We start from the raw sequence: 15,737 nt of genomic DNA, 5'->3' as shown, positions 1-15,737 counted from the left end.
TGGCTTGCCGAGATGTGGGCTTGGGTCAAGGAACTCACGGCACTGGCGGGCGATATCACAGTGCGTCTGGTCGGTAGGCGTCTTCCCGGGTTCCTGCATATGTACTCACAATTTGTATGTTGCGACGGGGAAGGGTTTGTTGGGACGGCATTCATGAAATCGAGACGGCTCCTGTGCGCCTGCAATGAGCCTTTCTCTCGCAGCCCCTGCATGAGACCATCGCTAATTCGTGGGGGTCGTGGTCCGTGGGAAGTGGCAGTAGCTTTCCCCGCAATTTCGTGGGTTGACAGACCATTCGAATGTCCCTGGGATTGATCGACCAGGGCGTTCACTGAAAAAGGCTTCACAAAGCTGTAACTTGAGGGAACTACGAAAAGGTACGGGGTGAGAGATTTGCTCCTGCTTTCCCTCATCATGAGGAAGGAGGGACTGGACCTTTCCGAGTTCGAACTCTGAAAGTCGTCGGGCCTTGGCATCTGTGGGGAATTTGCATGGGCGAGACTTGGCTTGCAGAGACCCGCCTCTTGTCCACATGAGTACTGCGCTAACGACAAGTCTCGGGTTGGCAGAACAGTTTTAGTGTTAAAGATTCATCAAGCTGAATGGCACGGCGATTGAGCGATATGGATGAATTGATCGCGTGATATTTTTGGTGTGCTGTGTAAAATTGTTAGTGAAGAGAATCAGGGGATATCCAACCGCTCTTCTGGAACGGACGTGGGCGGTTGCTTGCGGGTGTAACAACGATACCGACATTAAAGGAATCGAGGTTGTTTGGATAGAGTTGCTAACCCGGCCGCGGACTTTACTTGTAAAAGCGAGAGTCGGAGCCCGGATAAATCTAGCAAAGGTCCTTGGAACGGCGAGTTGTTTCAGACAGTATTTGACTATCCGGCCCAGGTCCGGATGCGAGAGAGAGGAGAGAGACCGAACCTATCTGTTAGTGAGTGAGGTGGGACCTTTGTGTTGGGTGCCGCATGACAACCACCTCGCAAAGCGTGTTACTCGTGTTACTTTGGCCATTTGAAATCATACTTTAGACTGTGAAAAAGGCCAGAAGTTAAGACGCAACAGCGCTTGCTGTCTGCCGGTCGACGACAAAGCCACCTCGGCATTGTAGGTACTGTTTGCGCAACTTCCATCCCATCCATGGGAGCAAACGTTGCCGTCTTCCCCTGCGTTGTGGGGTTCGGGAATTAGGGACAGAGGGGCAAGCGAAGGTGGGTGGGGCTGCCGAGACAGTGCCTGCCTCTAAGTCCATTTTGGAAGCCGCCTCAAGCCCTCCTGAGCCCGTCTCGCCGCGCCTGGACCGCAGAACGGACCTCTTGTCTTGTCTCGCCTGCCCAGATCTCGCTGCAGCGTGCCGCGGTATCAGACGAAGCCCATCCATCGGATCGCAACTCGCACTGCAGGTTCGGAGACGGGTATCAAGCGGGCAGTTAGTCAAGCTTTCCCCCGGGTCAAGTGTCAGACTACCGGAACGTGCCTTGAAGACCGACCGGGCTCGATCATCATCAACTGCAAGCGGATGGACCTGCAGCAATGACTTGCCTAGCCTTTCCAAACTCTGTTTTAGCGCCATAGGCGTGTGCACTTCCATCCCGGGCAGTTTAAAATTATCTATTCAAGAGCCCCATATTTCCTACCATCGTTCGCCGACCACGACGTCGACGTGTGCTTCTTCAAACGACCTTCTCCTGTCATCGCGGTGTCGGTATTACGGCCGCCTTGTTTTATTGTTTTGATTTTGGCAGTGGTCGAGTGAGATTGATTTATCGATGCGACGCCGATTTGGGTCACCCAGGGATCTCGAAACCTCCGCGAGCTGTCCTGCTTAATCTGCCGCCCCCCTTTTCGCCCACGAACCAGGGCCTCCACCAGCCTGTTGCACGGCGGATTCCCTGTCGCACCTTCACGACCACCTGGCCGACCACTTGGCTCACCACCATCTCACCAGCCCTCCGCGGCCACACACCTGGGCTCTATGGACTCGACCTTCCAGGACAGCCCTACCATCGGGAGAACAGTGCGCTACACGGCCAATAGCCCGTTGCCAACTCGGCCGGACGCCACAAGCTCGAGGTACGGGCCTTCCGTTCGCTCCTCCTCCATAACACCGGCCCCACGCCGTTGATTGGTCTTCTTTCTTTCCCTTTCGCTATTTTCCCTGTTCCTCAACCACTGGGCTTTGCTTGGGACGCTTTTGGGCGGGGTCATTGCAGAGTGTTCTGCCCAGTCGACGGTGCCCAAAAAGCAGACGCGAAGTTGGAGCCGAAGATAATTCGAGGCATTGCTTTTTTTTTACCTACTTACACGATCCACCACGACCACCACGAGAGCGCTCTCCCGTATTGCCCGCGGAGAACATTTTGCCCCGGTGTCTTGCCGGCATCTTGCCTGGCATCTGCGCGGTGGTGCAACGACCGACTCGTGCCGCGACCGTGGTGTCCACAGTACTGACCCAATCGCTTTGTACGTTTTAGGTCGAGACGGGTACCCGCAAGCCCACTCTCTACAGACTCGTCCTTCCCTGACTCTTCTTCTGCCGCTGTCCCGCGCATCGTGACCACCGCAGCCCCAGAAGACGATTTTTCGCAACCGTCCGAGAAGACGTACTTCGACAGCGATTCCTCAGGGAGCACCACCCCCGAGGCGACAAGTACTGGGTGCGTCTCTGGCGAGGATCCGCTCTCATCCCTTGTAGCCCGTGTGGCGGAAGCGCGTGCGCTGACAGTCCGTGTGCTAGACCGGCGCCGTCTCCCAACTCGCCTCGTTTTCCGAATGAGGTGCGCAGTGTTTCCGACCCCCTCGTAGCCGCACAACCTCCTGGGGGCCCTCCTTCAAGCCGACCTCCCATCATGCCTGGTCCGGCAGGCGCGCGGGCAGAGCCCGCCGGGAACCAACCACGGAACTCATCGATAGACTCCGCCATCTCCGCGATTTCTTCAAGGTCCAGCCTTCAGAAGACAGCACAGGACGGCACCGTTGGGCCCAACGAAATCGCGAACCTGGTTAAGACGGCCGGCAGCCCCGAGGCAGTCATTCAGTATTTGCTCAAAGAGAAGCAGTCGCAGTCTCAGCAAAATGCGCAGCTTTGGAGGCTCGTGGATAAGCAGAGAGCCATGATCCTAGGTCTCAACAAGGATCTCGAGCGGGCGTTGAAGGATAAAGAAAAATACAGAAAGAAGTTGAAGGAGGTGTTGGAGGGGTCCGAAGCCCCGCTGGTGCCTACAATTTCGGCGTCAAGCGGCCAAGGGGTGAGCCTGAACGGTGCCGATACTGCGACTTCGTCACCCAAGGAACAGGTATTCGAAGTTCCCCTGTCACCCAAGACATTGGACTCGGATGACCATAAACACTCGCCCATTGACGTTTCCCTGGCGCCGTATCCCATAACCCCACCAGCATACCAAACGACTGCCACCACCAACACTCGACCGACCGTTCGCGAGATGCTCGATCCATCGCACACGATGCCGAGGCCGAGCGAACATGCATTGGATCGGTTTGACCACGAAGAGCAGGAGCGCGAGGCGGAGGTGGCATCAAGACGGTTAGACGAGGCGAAGGAGATTCCGATCATGATGAACGTCCCGCCCTCCCGTACCACACCCCGCGAACCGCCTCGGATGCCGCCGCCGCAGCCCCCAGTCGGGCTACCAGAGCGGTCGCCGAGGCCCGACGAGGGTGCTTCCAAGTTCCCTCCACCCGCTGCGCCGCCGCCGCGAAAGCCTCCTCCGGCCCCTCTCCACCTGAAGAACGCAAAAGTGCAGCCGAAGCCCGCGACGCCGAAGCCGAAACAGAAGCCCAGGCCGAATGTCGCGGACGAGGACCCGGAGACGGATACCGACTACGACCATATCCTCGAGGTTGACGAATTGAAACCCGACGACCGCAGAGGGCGAAGAAGGACACGAGAGGAGGACGAGCGGGAACGTGAGATCTTGGCCAGAAAAGAGGCAGAATTTCGCAGCTTGTCGAAAAAGAGCAAGCAGAGTAGCAGTCGCAAGGCAACGGACAAGGCCGAGGCGCCTCCGAACGAAATGCCTGCCAGCCCCAGGCTAGTCCAGACCACTAAGCTGCTCCCGCCACGGGAGCCAGCGTCCCTTGCGGGGGTTTTGAACGGCGACTCTCGAGCCATGCCTTCAGCGTTGCTGAGCCCCGGCCTCCCTTCTAGCCCCAGGCCTACGCAGCTGACGTCGCCGGTCAACTCCCCCCCGCTCTCCCCTCTGGGCTTCCCCAGTGTACCGCTGTCCCCCCGGCCACCGCGGGCGCCCATTCCGTTACCGCCCAACACGCCTCTTTTGACACCTTCTCCTGCCGGAGATCCATTGGTGCTGAAGTCGCCCAGGCCACTGAATATCGTCAAGCAGGAAGACCAAGGGTATGGGACACCGAGCCCTACCAAATCTAGCACCGACAGTCCTGTAGAGCGGACCAAGGTTTTCAAGGGCTTCGTTACCGAGGAGTACCCCGACCTTCTCCTCCCCCCTAACGCGCTTCCGTCCATCGACATTCGGGTTGCGTCGTCTCGTATGAAGCCTTCCAGGGCCAGCCTAATCTCGTTAACGCAGTTAGAGGAAGACCCAGTCTTCACTCTGGCGATTTACTCGAGAGCAGACGGCGGGGAACTTTGGCGAATCGAGAAGGACTCGGCGTCGCTCGCTAAGCTGGATCAACGGCTGAAACAGTGCCCTGCTTTCACCGCGAGGACGCCTGACCGGTCGCTCTTCAGTGGCCATGCGCCGGCGAAACTTGATGCCCGGCGCATTGCCCTCAACCAATACTTGGACGAGCTGTTGAATACCCCCTTGGACAATGCCACGGCGCTCGAGCTTTGCAAGTACTTGTCTACTAGCACCTTGCCGCCTAACGCCGACGAGATCGGAGGCTCAGCTGGCGAGAACAATGCCGAGTCACAGAGAGTCGGGCCGGGCGGCCGGCCGTTCCGCAACGGCTATCTCACGAAGCGAGGCAAGAACTTTGGAGGCTGGAAGGCGCGGTATTTTGTCCTTGACGGCCCCCTCTTGAAGTATTACGAGACTCCCGGAGGGGCACACCTCGGTACCATCAAGCTCCAAAAGGCACAGATCGGCAAGCAAGCCCACCACACCAACGACGGCACGCCTGCTCAGGGCGCCCCTGCGGAGGAGGGTGATAACCAGTATCGCCATGCCTTCCTGATCTTGGAACCCAAGAAGAAGGACCCGAATAGCGTGACGAAGCACGTGCTGTGCGCGGAGAGCGACAAAGAGCGTGATCTGTGGGTTGAAGCCTTGCTTCGCTGGATAGACTACCGCGATCCGGACGACGAGGAACACGCCAAGAAGGAACACGCCCACGAGCGGAATGGTGACCGCGGTAATGGGAAGAAGAAGGCGGCGCATGCCCAGGCAAAATCTCAACAATCGCAACAGAGCGCGGCAGTAGATGAGAATTTGATTGGGGTCAGTTACGAGGCCACCAAGCAAGGCGACGTCCCGCATCAAGGGGGCGCAGCGAAGGGGAAGCCATACGGGCAGCTAGATCACGAGTCGACGCACAGCCAGTCAACGACGTCTTCTTACACCATCTCGGCACCTCGCGACCCACAAGTGATATCGCACACGGAGTCATGGGGCAGCAAGCTCGGCATGGGTCTCACGCCGCCAACGCAGGAGGAGAAGAAGGCCAGGAAGCGCAGCTTTTTCGGTTTTGGCCCGAAGACGAGGACGTCGAGCGACGGCCAGGACTCACTCTTTGGGAGCGAAGGCGGGAACTCTCAGCCGACGGGCGGTTACCACGGACCCATTCGGCAAGCCTTTGGTGCTACGCTGGCGGAGGCTGTCCGATACAATGCCCCCGTGGACGTCAGGGTTCCGCTGCCTGCCGTCGTCTACCGCTGCATCCAGTATCTCGACACCAAGAATGCCATCTTTGAGGAGGGCATCTTCCGCCTGAGCGGGTCGAACCTCGTCATCAAGCAACTCAGGGAACGGTTCAACGTCGAGGGAGATATCAACCTGCTCACCGACGAGCAGTACTATGACATCCACGCCATCGCCTCGTTGCTCAAGATGTATCTCCGCGAGCTGCCGAGCACGATCCTCACCAATGACCTGCGCACACAGTTTATCGCTGTTACGGAGATGACGAACCAGAAAGAGAAGATGGCTGCCCTTGCCGAGCTTGTCGAGCGTCTCCCACAGGCAAACGCAGCGCTCCTCAAGTATCTGATATCATTCTTGATCAAGATTATCGACCACTCGGACGTGAACAAGATGACGGTACGGAATGTTGGCATCGTATTTTCGCCGACGCTCAACATCCCCGCGCCGGTGTTCGCCATGTTCTTGCAGAACTATGAGGTCATCTTCGGGATCGACCCGTCCGAGTACGAGCTGCCCATGACTGAGCCCGAGTACACGCAAGAACGTCGTCCTTCGCTCCCTGCGTCGTTTCAGGAGCGCCGGCCCTCGGATGGGCGGCCATCCACTTCGCACAGCGATTCCCCCCATAGGCAACGCCTGATGGAGTCGCTAGAAGCGCATGGGAACCGGAGCACGCCGACCCCGCCGCCGATGTCGATGCAGCAGATGGCGCAGATGAACGCGGCTACGCTTCACTCGAGGAGCACCCCCACCCCGCCTCCCCAGCGGCCGATGAACCACGAGATGGGCGGTGGGCACCACCCTTCGATGAGGCCAGCGTACGAAGGTGGCTTCGATCCCAGCCAAGCACATTCGGGACACAGGGCCAGTCCCGGGTACGACAGACCGACGTACGAAAACGGGCTGGCGCCGGCGCCCTATGAGCAGCCGTACCGCAGCCGACGCGAGAGCGCCATGTTTATGGGCTCGCTCAGCCAGCAGCCGTCCAAGAGCCGGCTGCGTGAGGAAGCCCAGTATTAAGGCTTCTTTTTGCAGATTCCTTTCACCTTGGGAACTCCTTCCCGCGGCACACATACCCACTTCTGGTGCCGCTGTTGCTTCTTTCTCAGTCAAGATACCATTTCGACTTTTGATACCTGATTTTCCGCCTCTTCCCGTTCTTTTCTTCCTATTGATATTGAACGACGACCAACGTCGCCTTGCGCCACGACCGACCTACCGCCCTAGTACCACGACATGTACGATTTCATTGAACGAGCGAGCCTGCGAGCCGGCATGTTGCACAGGAGACATTTGCGAAGATCATGTCATGTCATATCATTTTCATGGATACGCGCGCACACATTGAGCGGATGGTGGTAGCCACTTCTGGACATCTCCGCGGCTATTCTGTTTGTTTTAGCTTTTGTTTTTGGTTCTCCTACCCTGACGGGTTGGATCGTCTATCCATCTGTTTTCTTTTTAGCTTGCTTCGTTCTTCTTTTTTATCTGTCGATTCTGCGGTGCAGCGGAGGAGATACCACCAAGTTTGTTTTTGGATGGGGCGATGTAAGCTATATACACATGTATGTACGTAACTGTCTAATATGGGATATCATGGTGCTTGAAACACGCAGTTCGTTGGGTTCCGTGATCACATGTCTGGTTCAATCCGTAAATGTTGACCATTGCAAGTGTAGTCTGTGGGGCCATTCTCAGTTCCATGCCAAGACCGTCGGCTTCGTCGGCAGTTTGGGTCGTCCCGCTCAAGACTGACTATACAAGAAAGAAAGTCGCAAAGGTAAGACCATCCTAGCCAAAGCGCTGTCCACCTTAACTGGCATGACTTGGTTTCTGGTTGGCCGAGGAAAACTGTGACGCAGAATGTCGGGATTGGTAACTCCGACCATCTAGCGACAACGCTCGCGATCGGTATCTCGGCCACAACATCGCCGGTGCCAATTCCAAATCCGCATAAGTCAACTTTGGGACGGCTGCTCGCACGCATGGATCACAGGTTAGATCCATTGCTCCGCAATGCGGCAGCCTCGACACCGCCCGCCGTTCCAGGTCGAGACATCGCCTCCAAATCACAACAACCATTGATGCCGTCATGGGGACCGTCGGAAACGACCCATCAGCCATCGGCGCAGGCACACGCGCATCAACAAAACGCGCGCGCCATGGCCCAGAACCGTGATCCCCTGACGGCCGCCTTCTCGCCCCAAACCCCCAACTCCTCCACCACCGCCGCCCCGACCCCGTCCACCTTGGACCACCACAGCACCACCGCCGGCAGCCGCCACCACTCCACCGCGACACCCCCCACCCAAAACCAACACTACCCCGGCGGCCCCGGCGGTGGCGGCCGTAGCGGACCCTACGCGCCCTCCGACTACGACCACGACCCCGACCACGAGTCCCCCGACCAAAACCCCGACTCCCCCGACCACTCCCACTCCCCCGACGCGGACCAAGACCGCGACCGCACCACAGGCGGCCCCAACCACCCAACCGACCCTTCCGACCCCAAAAAACCGCGCGCCTGCGAGTCCTGCCGCGGCCTCAAAGTGCGCTGCGACCCGGACCCGGCCAACCCGGAGGGCGCCTGCCGGCGCTGCGCCAAGGGCAAGCGCGCCTGTGTCGTCACCCAACCGACGCGCAAGCGCCAGAAGAAGACGGATAGCAGGGTCGCGGAGCTGGAGAAGAAGATTGATGCGTTGACGGCGAGCTTGGTGGCGACGCGGGGGGCGGTGGGGGGGGTTGGGGGGGTGGGCGCTGCGGCGGCGGCTGTGACGGGGTTGGCTGGTGGTGGTACTTCTGGTGCTGGTGGTGGTCTGGCTGGTGCTGGTGGTGTGTCGGGTTTGGGAGGGGTGGGAGGTGGCGGTGGTGGTGGTGGCGGGGCTGGTGTCGGGCAGAGAGGGAGTTGGGATAGGGAGGCCGAGGTCGTGAGATACGGTGTCACGCCGTCTGTTCCTCGTCCATCGGTTGCCCAGCCTGTGACCGCGGAGCTGGGCGGGCGGAAAAGGAAGCTCGATGACCGCCAGGAATCGGGTGAGGAAGGGCCTTCGTCTGCTGCCACGCGTGATACCGCGCCATCGAGTTCGGTCACCCCGCAACCGGGTTGCCAACCTTCGGAAGAGCAACGGGAACCGGATGTTGTCGACAAGGGCTTGCTGACGATGGGACTGGCGGCTGACTTGTTGGACCGTTACAATGTCCACATGTGCCCACACCTACCGGGGGTGGTGCTGCCCCCCGACTTGACCGCCGCCGAGCTGAGGAAGACCAAGCCGATTCTGTTCCTGGCTGTTATGGCCGGGGCGGCGTCCGAGCTGCCCAACCTGCAACGGGTGCTGACCAAAGAGTTAATGCAGCAGTTTGCCGACAAGATCATCATCCGTGGCAACAAGAGCCTCGAGCTCGTGCAGGCCATTACGGTGGCTGTCATCTGGTACTGGCCGCCTGAGCGGTTTGAAGAACTCAAATTCTACCAGTTGGTCCATGTCGCTGCCGTTATGGCAATCGAGATTGGTCTCGGGAGGAAAAAGGCTGCGAAGGGTGGGTTTAGGAAACACATCGCGCATGCCTGGCGGGACCATCCACTCCGCAAACAGTCTCCGCCCGATCCAACTACCACCGAAGCCCGTCGGGCCTGGTTGACGTGCTACTTCATGGCGACTAACACTGCCATGGCGCTGCACCGCCCGAGCCTTATCCGCTGGACACCATTCGTCGCCGAGTGCATGGAGGCCTTAGAGTCTGCGCCCGACGCGGCACCGACGGACAAATATCTGTGCCATCTCGTGTGGTCACACAAGGTAGCCGAGGATATCGGTATCCAATTCTCCATGGACGAGCCCTCGTCGACGCCGAACCTCGCCGAGGCCAGAACTCAACATGCGCTCAAGGGCTTTGAGCGAGAGCTTGAAAAATACAACAACTCGGTCCCGAAAGAGCTGCGAAAGCGTACGTTTTAATCTTCTAGGCAAACTGCTATGATCCTTCACAACTAGACTTTACTGACAAGCCCTGATCTAGCATCACTTCAAATGAGCTTCCACGTTATCAGCCTCTACATGCACGAAGTGGCCACCCACAACGACGCCGCCGAGGAATGCCGGTTACACCCCAGTGAGACACAGCTTGGGATGGACGGCGCGCTGTCAGTGGCGCATATTAACGCTCTGTCGGCTTGCCTCACGGCTATCAACGGCATCTTTGATCTGTTCTTGTCGCTTGACGTCCACACCATCCGCTGCCTTCCAGTGTTCAACTTCGTGCGGGTTGCCTACGCAGTCGTCGTCCTAATTAAGCTTTATTTCGCGGCATCGTCGCCCAAGAGCGACTTGGGGAAAGTCATAGACAAGGACGATATGAAGGTTGAACTGCATCTCGACCGTCTGCTTGAACAGTTCCGAGCGACGGCCGCCGGAGATAGGAGCCGGCCGGCGGCCAAGTTCCTCGTGGTGCTCGTCATGATCCGGTCTTGGTTCCACAAACAGAAGCTGAACCAAAACGGCGGGCGGAGCGCAGAGACGAACACCTCCGCAGCAGAAACCCCCCTGCCCCCTCACTCACGCCCGAGCGTCGGGGAACGGAGCAACGCTCCTCCCATCTCCCAACCGCCTCAACAACAACAGCAGCAACAACAAGACTACCCACCTACAGCCAGCACAGGGCTACAACTCCTCTCCGAAATAGCCACCAACAAATCAGCCAGCGGCCCCCGCCCATCCACCACCTCCCACTTCTCGCTTTCCAGCTCCACCCCCCTCGCAGGCAGCACCCCCACCGGGCCCTGGCTGAGCCGCCCCCAGCTCATGTACGACCCCACCAACAACTCGTCACCCAGCTCGGGCCCGTCCACCGCCGATAACACCGCCGGCGGCCCCGGGTCCTACATGGTCGGCGTCCCGCCCCAGCCGGGCCCCAACATGGCGGCGAACCTGTCCCTCCCCTGGCTGAACAGCGCGTTTTCGAGCGCCGATCCGGAGTATGAGTATGCCACGTTCGGCGACGGGTTTGCTCAGGCCATGGACTGGACGCTGGGTGGGTTTGGAGAGAGCGCTGTTAGGAATATGATGCAGGATTCGGGGCCGGACCAGACGGCTTGGTTCCCGCCGATGGGGGAGGGCTTGGATGCGATGGATGGTGGGGGTGCGGCGGGTGGTGGGTTTGGGTTTTGAGGGGTGTGTATAAGTTATTGAATGGAGGGTTTTGCGATGGGATGGGACGGCAAGCTGGCGTTTATTAATTTGTTTATCAGTTATATTATATTACGTAGTATGATGGTGGATGGTAATTGATTGTTGAGGCGGGCGCACTGGGGACGTTAAATCTAGAGGCGGGAATTATATAAAAACATTTTGGTCGAAAAAGCAAAAGCTCACCGGCTAGCCCCCTTCGCGGTCGAAGGGGGGTAGCAGGTTACGAAACCCCCTCGGGGGGGGGGGTTTACTTCGTGTGCAGCCCGGTGATACCCCGTCGGGTCGATGGGGGCTGCTCGTTCTGCATTTGGAGGACTCCGCCGGCGTCCCAAACGCCTCCACAGAAATTCCCAGGGCAACTCCGTGGCTCGAACCTGTAGCCTCCTCTTACGGCCGAGTATCTAGCAGGTGAACCAGTTGCCCGTGGGCCGAGGACCACCGCCAGTAACCGCTAGGCTACCCGGTCTGTGGTCCTCGTTGGAAATCCACTGTGTGCGCCTTCCTTATAATGTGCGGGCGCTCTGTTCAGGCAAGAGCGCACTGTACGCGCAATCCGAAGTGCAGCCACAATAGCGCGGCCGGTGTTCGGCCGTATCCATGGCAACAACTGGGGGTGTTGAGCATCTATCGTGAGATTCCCCTCCCCTTAATAAAGATCCAAATCGCACGCGTTGGCTCAAGCCCACCACACCAAGCATTCCGCTTCCTGCTTCCTCCTCTAAACTACACTCAACTACTAGCTCACTCGCCCACTCGCCCATTCAACCCCAAAGCCACATCCCACATCCACACCCGACCGACCAGCCTGCTCCAACCCCTCAACAACCCTCTCCCGTTACCGAGCCCCCCTCCACGCCCACCAATACGCATACTAAATACGCACTCAACTACACAAGCCGCTGTAGCCCGCCGGAGCTACCACGACTGCCCAAGCCACCGCAGCCCCAACCACTCTCAGCCACCCCAACGGCAAAAGGAGAACGGAACTTCCACCATTCCATAAAGTAAAGCGCGCCATGTAGTCAATCAGCGCTCTGACGACGTGGCACACGGAGGAGGAGGAGTAACCAAATAGGGAGGCGGGAAGTGGGAGGTGGGCTACCGATACCATGGGAGGGGATACTGACACAAAGAGTAGCCTGCTCAAGGATACTCAAACTGGCTAGGCTGGCCCTCGGGAACGGCTCGCGGGGTGCGACCGTAAGCTTTAGTTTGTCGGCGTTGGGCACCTGCCTTGTGGGTTGGCTTGCGGGGTGGGTGGGAGTTGCTGTGTTATACGGGCATCGGGGAGAGTGGTTTGGATATTGTGGTGTGTTTGACTTGGCAGGGGGGCGGCTAGTCGTCGCGATAAGAGTACATTCTGGTATGTACCATGGCACAACCGTGAGCAAAGTGGGTATCACATCGGTGTACTCATCTGTCATTGACATATGTATATATAAATTCCAAACTCTGGTATCGTTTCGATCTTTAATCTCCGCTTACGGCAATCTCAATATCGCTCAACGCCAACATAGACCGCGATGTTCAAAGAAAGGAAATAGCAAGAAGCAAAACAAAACCGTCCCGCACTAGTAGAAAAAGTCGAAAGTACCGGCACACGGGAAACAGCTTCCCGCCAAAAAAGAGCTCTCTGCCATGCCACCCGGCCCGACTGACCACCCGACGTCTTTATATCCGCAATGGCGCAAGCGCCATCGTGTCGGCATGTTGGACGATGCCCAACTTCAAACAAAGAAGAGCGACCCGCCAGTGCCCGCCATCCTTTCCCCCGCCCCCCCGTCCGGGACACAACCCAAAGAGGTTGTATGAGAGATCGGATCCACCAATCACCACATCCCCGGTGCCGGCTTCCCGGGTCACGGGCACCCTCAACAAAGCTGGGAGAGGGAGAGGAACGCAGGGCGAGAGGACGATGAAAAGTAAAGCAGCGCAGACGACGATCTTGACGGTGACGGAAAGACAAATAACTCCATTTAAATCATACACCGTTCAACCGTATTGTTTCCCATCCTTCCCAGTCTGGAACTAACAGAGCAGTAACAACCAAGGCCCAAGAAACCCGAAGCCCTAATCGTACAGTATATGTTGGAGAACATGGTCTCGCCATGTCTCCTTGTCTGATTGTTGCCTTGCTCGCCCCGGCCGAACCGTCGCGGCCTGTATAGCCTTGTAATGAACCCGTCCCTCGCTGCTACCTCGCCGGATGAAATGATACGCCCCTGACGACATCCCCAGAACTCCGTTGCTTGCTTTGCACAAACTCCCGCCGCCTCCGGGAGAGTACCTCGCCTATAAAGCCACAAGCTCGATTGAATAAATTGCGCCGTAATTCTCCTGAACGAAAGGAAACCGTGGCAGGGTGCACCCTATTTGGGGCCTGCCGCTCCAAGACAACGCCGCGAGAGTAGCAAAATGATGTGATGTAAAAGCGACTAGCCGATAGTCAGACGATAGTGAAATGTACGTATGCGCACATGGAATGGGACCTCGGACAGCCATCGTGATCGGCACGACCTAGTCCATGTAGAAGTCGCCCTTCAGAATCCTCTCTTGGAAAGCATCGGGCTTTTGGGGCGCCCGCGGTCTCGGGGGCTGTGCCGGAGGTGCGGGCATGTCAGAGACGGACTTGGCCCGGTCATGGCGAGGGCTGCTGGGAGCTGGAATTGGGCCGGCCCGGGGAGGGGATCCACCGAGGCCCGAGCCCAAGGAGAACGAGGGCCGGGGGCCTGAGGCGACGGTGCTCTCGGCGCGAGACCTAAGCTGCTCGGACCAATTGAATCCTTGGTCTAATCGAGCAGAAGGGGGGCACAAGTCAGAAGCTGTTCTGGACTGGTTTGCAGTGCTTGCCTGGGAAGAAATCTGGCCCCACGTGTAGTTCCCAATGCCGGAAGAGGGCAGTGGCGGCGTGGGTGGGCTACCGAGGGCGGTGCTGCTGCGACGGACTGACTGGGTCTGCCTACCATTGTTGCCAGAAGTAGTAGCGCTTCGCGAGCCTCGCATAGCTTGAGAGGCGCCGAAACTCATGCGGCGGGAGAACGGGGTCACCGGCGCGGTGCGGGTGCTCTCCTCATCCTCAATAGCGTTCTCGTCGATCGAATCCGAGTTCGTAGACAGACTACCGCGGCGAAAGAGGGCCGAAGTCGTCGGGGAAGTGCCTGAAAGCCCGAGCGTTGTGACAGAGAGCCTCCGGCGTTGGTCGTTCGCGGCGGAGGAGCTCAGTGGAGTGGAAAAAGGCGCCGTGGTGGGTTGCGAGACGGAGTTGTTACGGAAAAGATTGGTGAAGGCGCTCGAGGTGATAGAACCGCGCCGCTGCCGGGCCATGTCGTTTACGCTGGTAGTCGAGTTCCCGTTATCGGAAGACATGATGAAGGAATGGATGTGAAGGTCCGAGAAGGCTGTAGGCTTATATCTAGATTGTCGGGTTCCTCAACGCGAAGCAGGCCGCGGGGGTGGCCTGTCGCAGAGCGGAAGTGATTCTCGGTCGAATGGGGTGTCGTGTGGGTAAAATCGCAAACCTCGTACGTGTTGTAGATTGAGGTCGTTCGAGTTGGGTGTGCCGGCGACAGGAGGTGGTGGAGGCGAAACCCTTAAATAGGTGATTGTGTGGGGGTCGAACGATGATGAGGGTGGTGTAACGCCGGGGTATCGGTCACTTGGGTTTCGCCTTTCTTTGTCGAACCACTGAGCAGGTTCGATCTGCAGCCCCTCGTTCGATTGGGACAACTCGGCGTCTTTCCTGCTCAGCGTGAAGGCGCGAGTCAGGGGCAGGGAACGTTGCGGTGGTCCCGGGGGATCCTTTGTTTTGCCGTGCGTGCGAGTGTAATCCGCCGCTGGCCGAAAGTCTGGACCAGGTCCGGTCCGGGGGAGTGGGCTCAGGCGGGGTATTTCTGGTACGAGCGTACTGACTCGATTAATGCGTTGTGGATTCGTCGAGGCAACAGTCAGGGGGGGATGGAGTTGGCAAAAGATAGGTAGGTAAGAAGCAAGATGGAAAGCAATGGCACAGGATATTGAATTAAAAAGAAAAGGAATGGCAACTCCTTCCAGTTTCTCGAGGACATGCTTGCACCATCGTGCCATCCCCCCGAGGCGTTGATCACCGCACTTGCCCCGAACCAGCGCGGAATGCCGCTATGAGGGTGCCAGCAAGGGTTCCCAGCAGTGTAATTGGCTACCGTCTGATAGAGTGGAACCCAATATGAGTCAACAAGCCAATGATGTGTGCAGAACCCTGGGAGTTCTTGCCCCACGCACCAGGGGAACCCCGGTCCTGACAATCTGATGCAAAGCCAAGCTTGAGCTCGACGTCAGGGCCCCACTATCAAGGCGGATCCAATTGCACTACATGCGGGGTAGCAAGATCGCGCCTGAGTGGAAAGAAGGAGCATATCACAGCAACGCGCCTGCTTTTGGGGACGTTGGGCACAAATTCCTGACCACACGTGGCCTGCCTGTGCTTTCCCCCGGTTCCTCAAACTGTCCGATACAAAAGGCACTTGGAAACGGTGTCAAGCCGGAGGCTTCGGATGCATCTTGGCGTCGGGGTCGAGATGATCAATCCGAGCTTAACCAGATCAAGCATTTGGTGTGGATTCACTTACAACACAGGGACGACATCTTGCCACGAAGGTCTTCGGATTCCGATCCCGGACGGATATATACATACGCTCATTCG

At 58.2% G+C, this 15,737-nt stretch overlaps 3 protein-coding genes across 3 annotated transcripts; 1 reads left to right on the top strand and 2 right to left on the bottom strand.

Moving 5' to 3' along the window:
- Positions 1-1,984: 1,984 nt before the first annotated feature.
- On the top strand, positions 1,985-11,038 carry F5144DRAFT_588815 (uncharacterized protein; the record flags this gene model as incomplete). Its single annotated transcript, XM_066789969.1, has 9 exons — positions 1,985-2,082; positions 2,484-2,786; positions 2,957-3,224; positions 3,453-5,855; positions 5,892-6,883; positions 7,487-7,545; positions 7,896-8,797; positions 9,020-9,818; positions 9,891-11,038. The coding sequence occupies 9 exons, from the start codon at positions 1,985-1,987 to the stop codon at positions 11,036-11,038; spliced, it is 6,972 nt and encodes a 2,323-aa protein (XP_066648602.1).
- A 2,395-nt stretch (positions 11,039-13,433) lies between these two features.
- On the bottom strand, positions 13,434-14,568 carry F5144DRAFT_40593 (uncharacterized protein). Its single transcript, XM_066784892.1, has one exon. It carries the CDS (start codon positions 14,423-14,425, stop codon positions 13,577-13,579), a length of 849 nt encoding a protein of 282 aa, XP_066648601.1. The 5' UTR covers positions 14,426-14,568; the 3' UTR covers positions 13,434-13,576.
- Positions 14,243-15,257, bottom strand: F5144DRAFT_40585 (uncharacterized protein). The gene is made up of 2 exons (XM_066784891.1): positions 14,429-15,257; positions 14,243-14,339 (listed from the first exon to the last, which is right to left on the bottom strand). The coding sequence occupies exon 1, from the start codon at positions 15,140-15,142 to the stop codon at positions 14,489-14,491; it is 654 nt and encodes a 217-aa protein (XP_066648600.1). The 5' UTR covers positions 15,143-15,257; the 3' UTR covers positions 14,243-14,339; positions 14,429-14,488.
- Positions 15,258-15,737: the final 480 nt, after the last annotated feature.

Source organism: Chaetomium tenue, assembly GCF_020726465.1.
Source record: "Chaetomium tenue strain MPI-SDFR-AT-0079 chromosome Unknown F5144scaffold_1, whole genome shotgun sequence".
NCBI lineage: Eukaryota > Fungi > Ascomycota > Sordariomycetes > Sordariales > Chaetomiaceae > Chaetomium > Chaetomium tenue.
This window is presented reverse-complemented; position numbering and strand designations above follow the sequence as displayed.

Bases quoted from the DNA above. Each gene is read 5' to 3' on its own strand.
- F5144DRAFT_40593 (XM_066784892.1), bottom strand. From the start codon at position 14,425: ATGTCTTCCGATAACGGGAACTCGACTACCAGCGTAAACGACATGGCC.
- F5144DRAFT_40585 (XM_066784891.1), bottom strand. From the start codon at position 15,142: ATGGCACGATGGTGCAAGCATGTCCTCGAGAAACTGGAAGGAGTTGCC.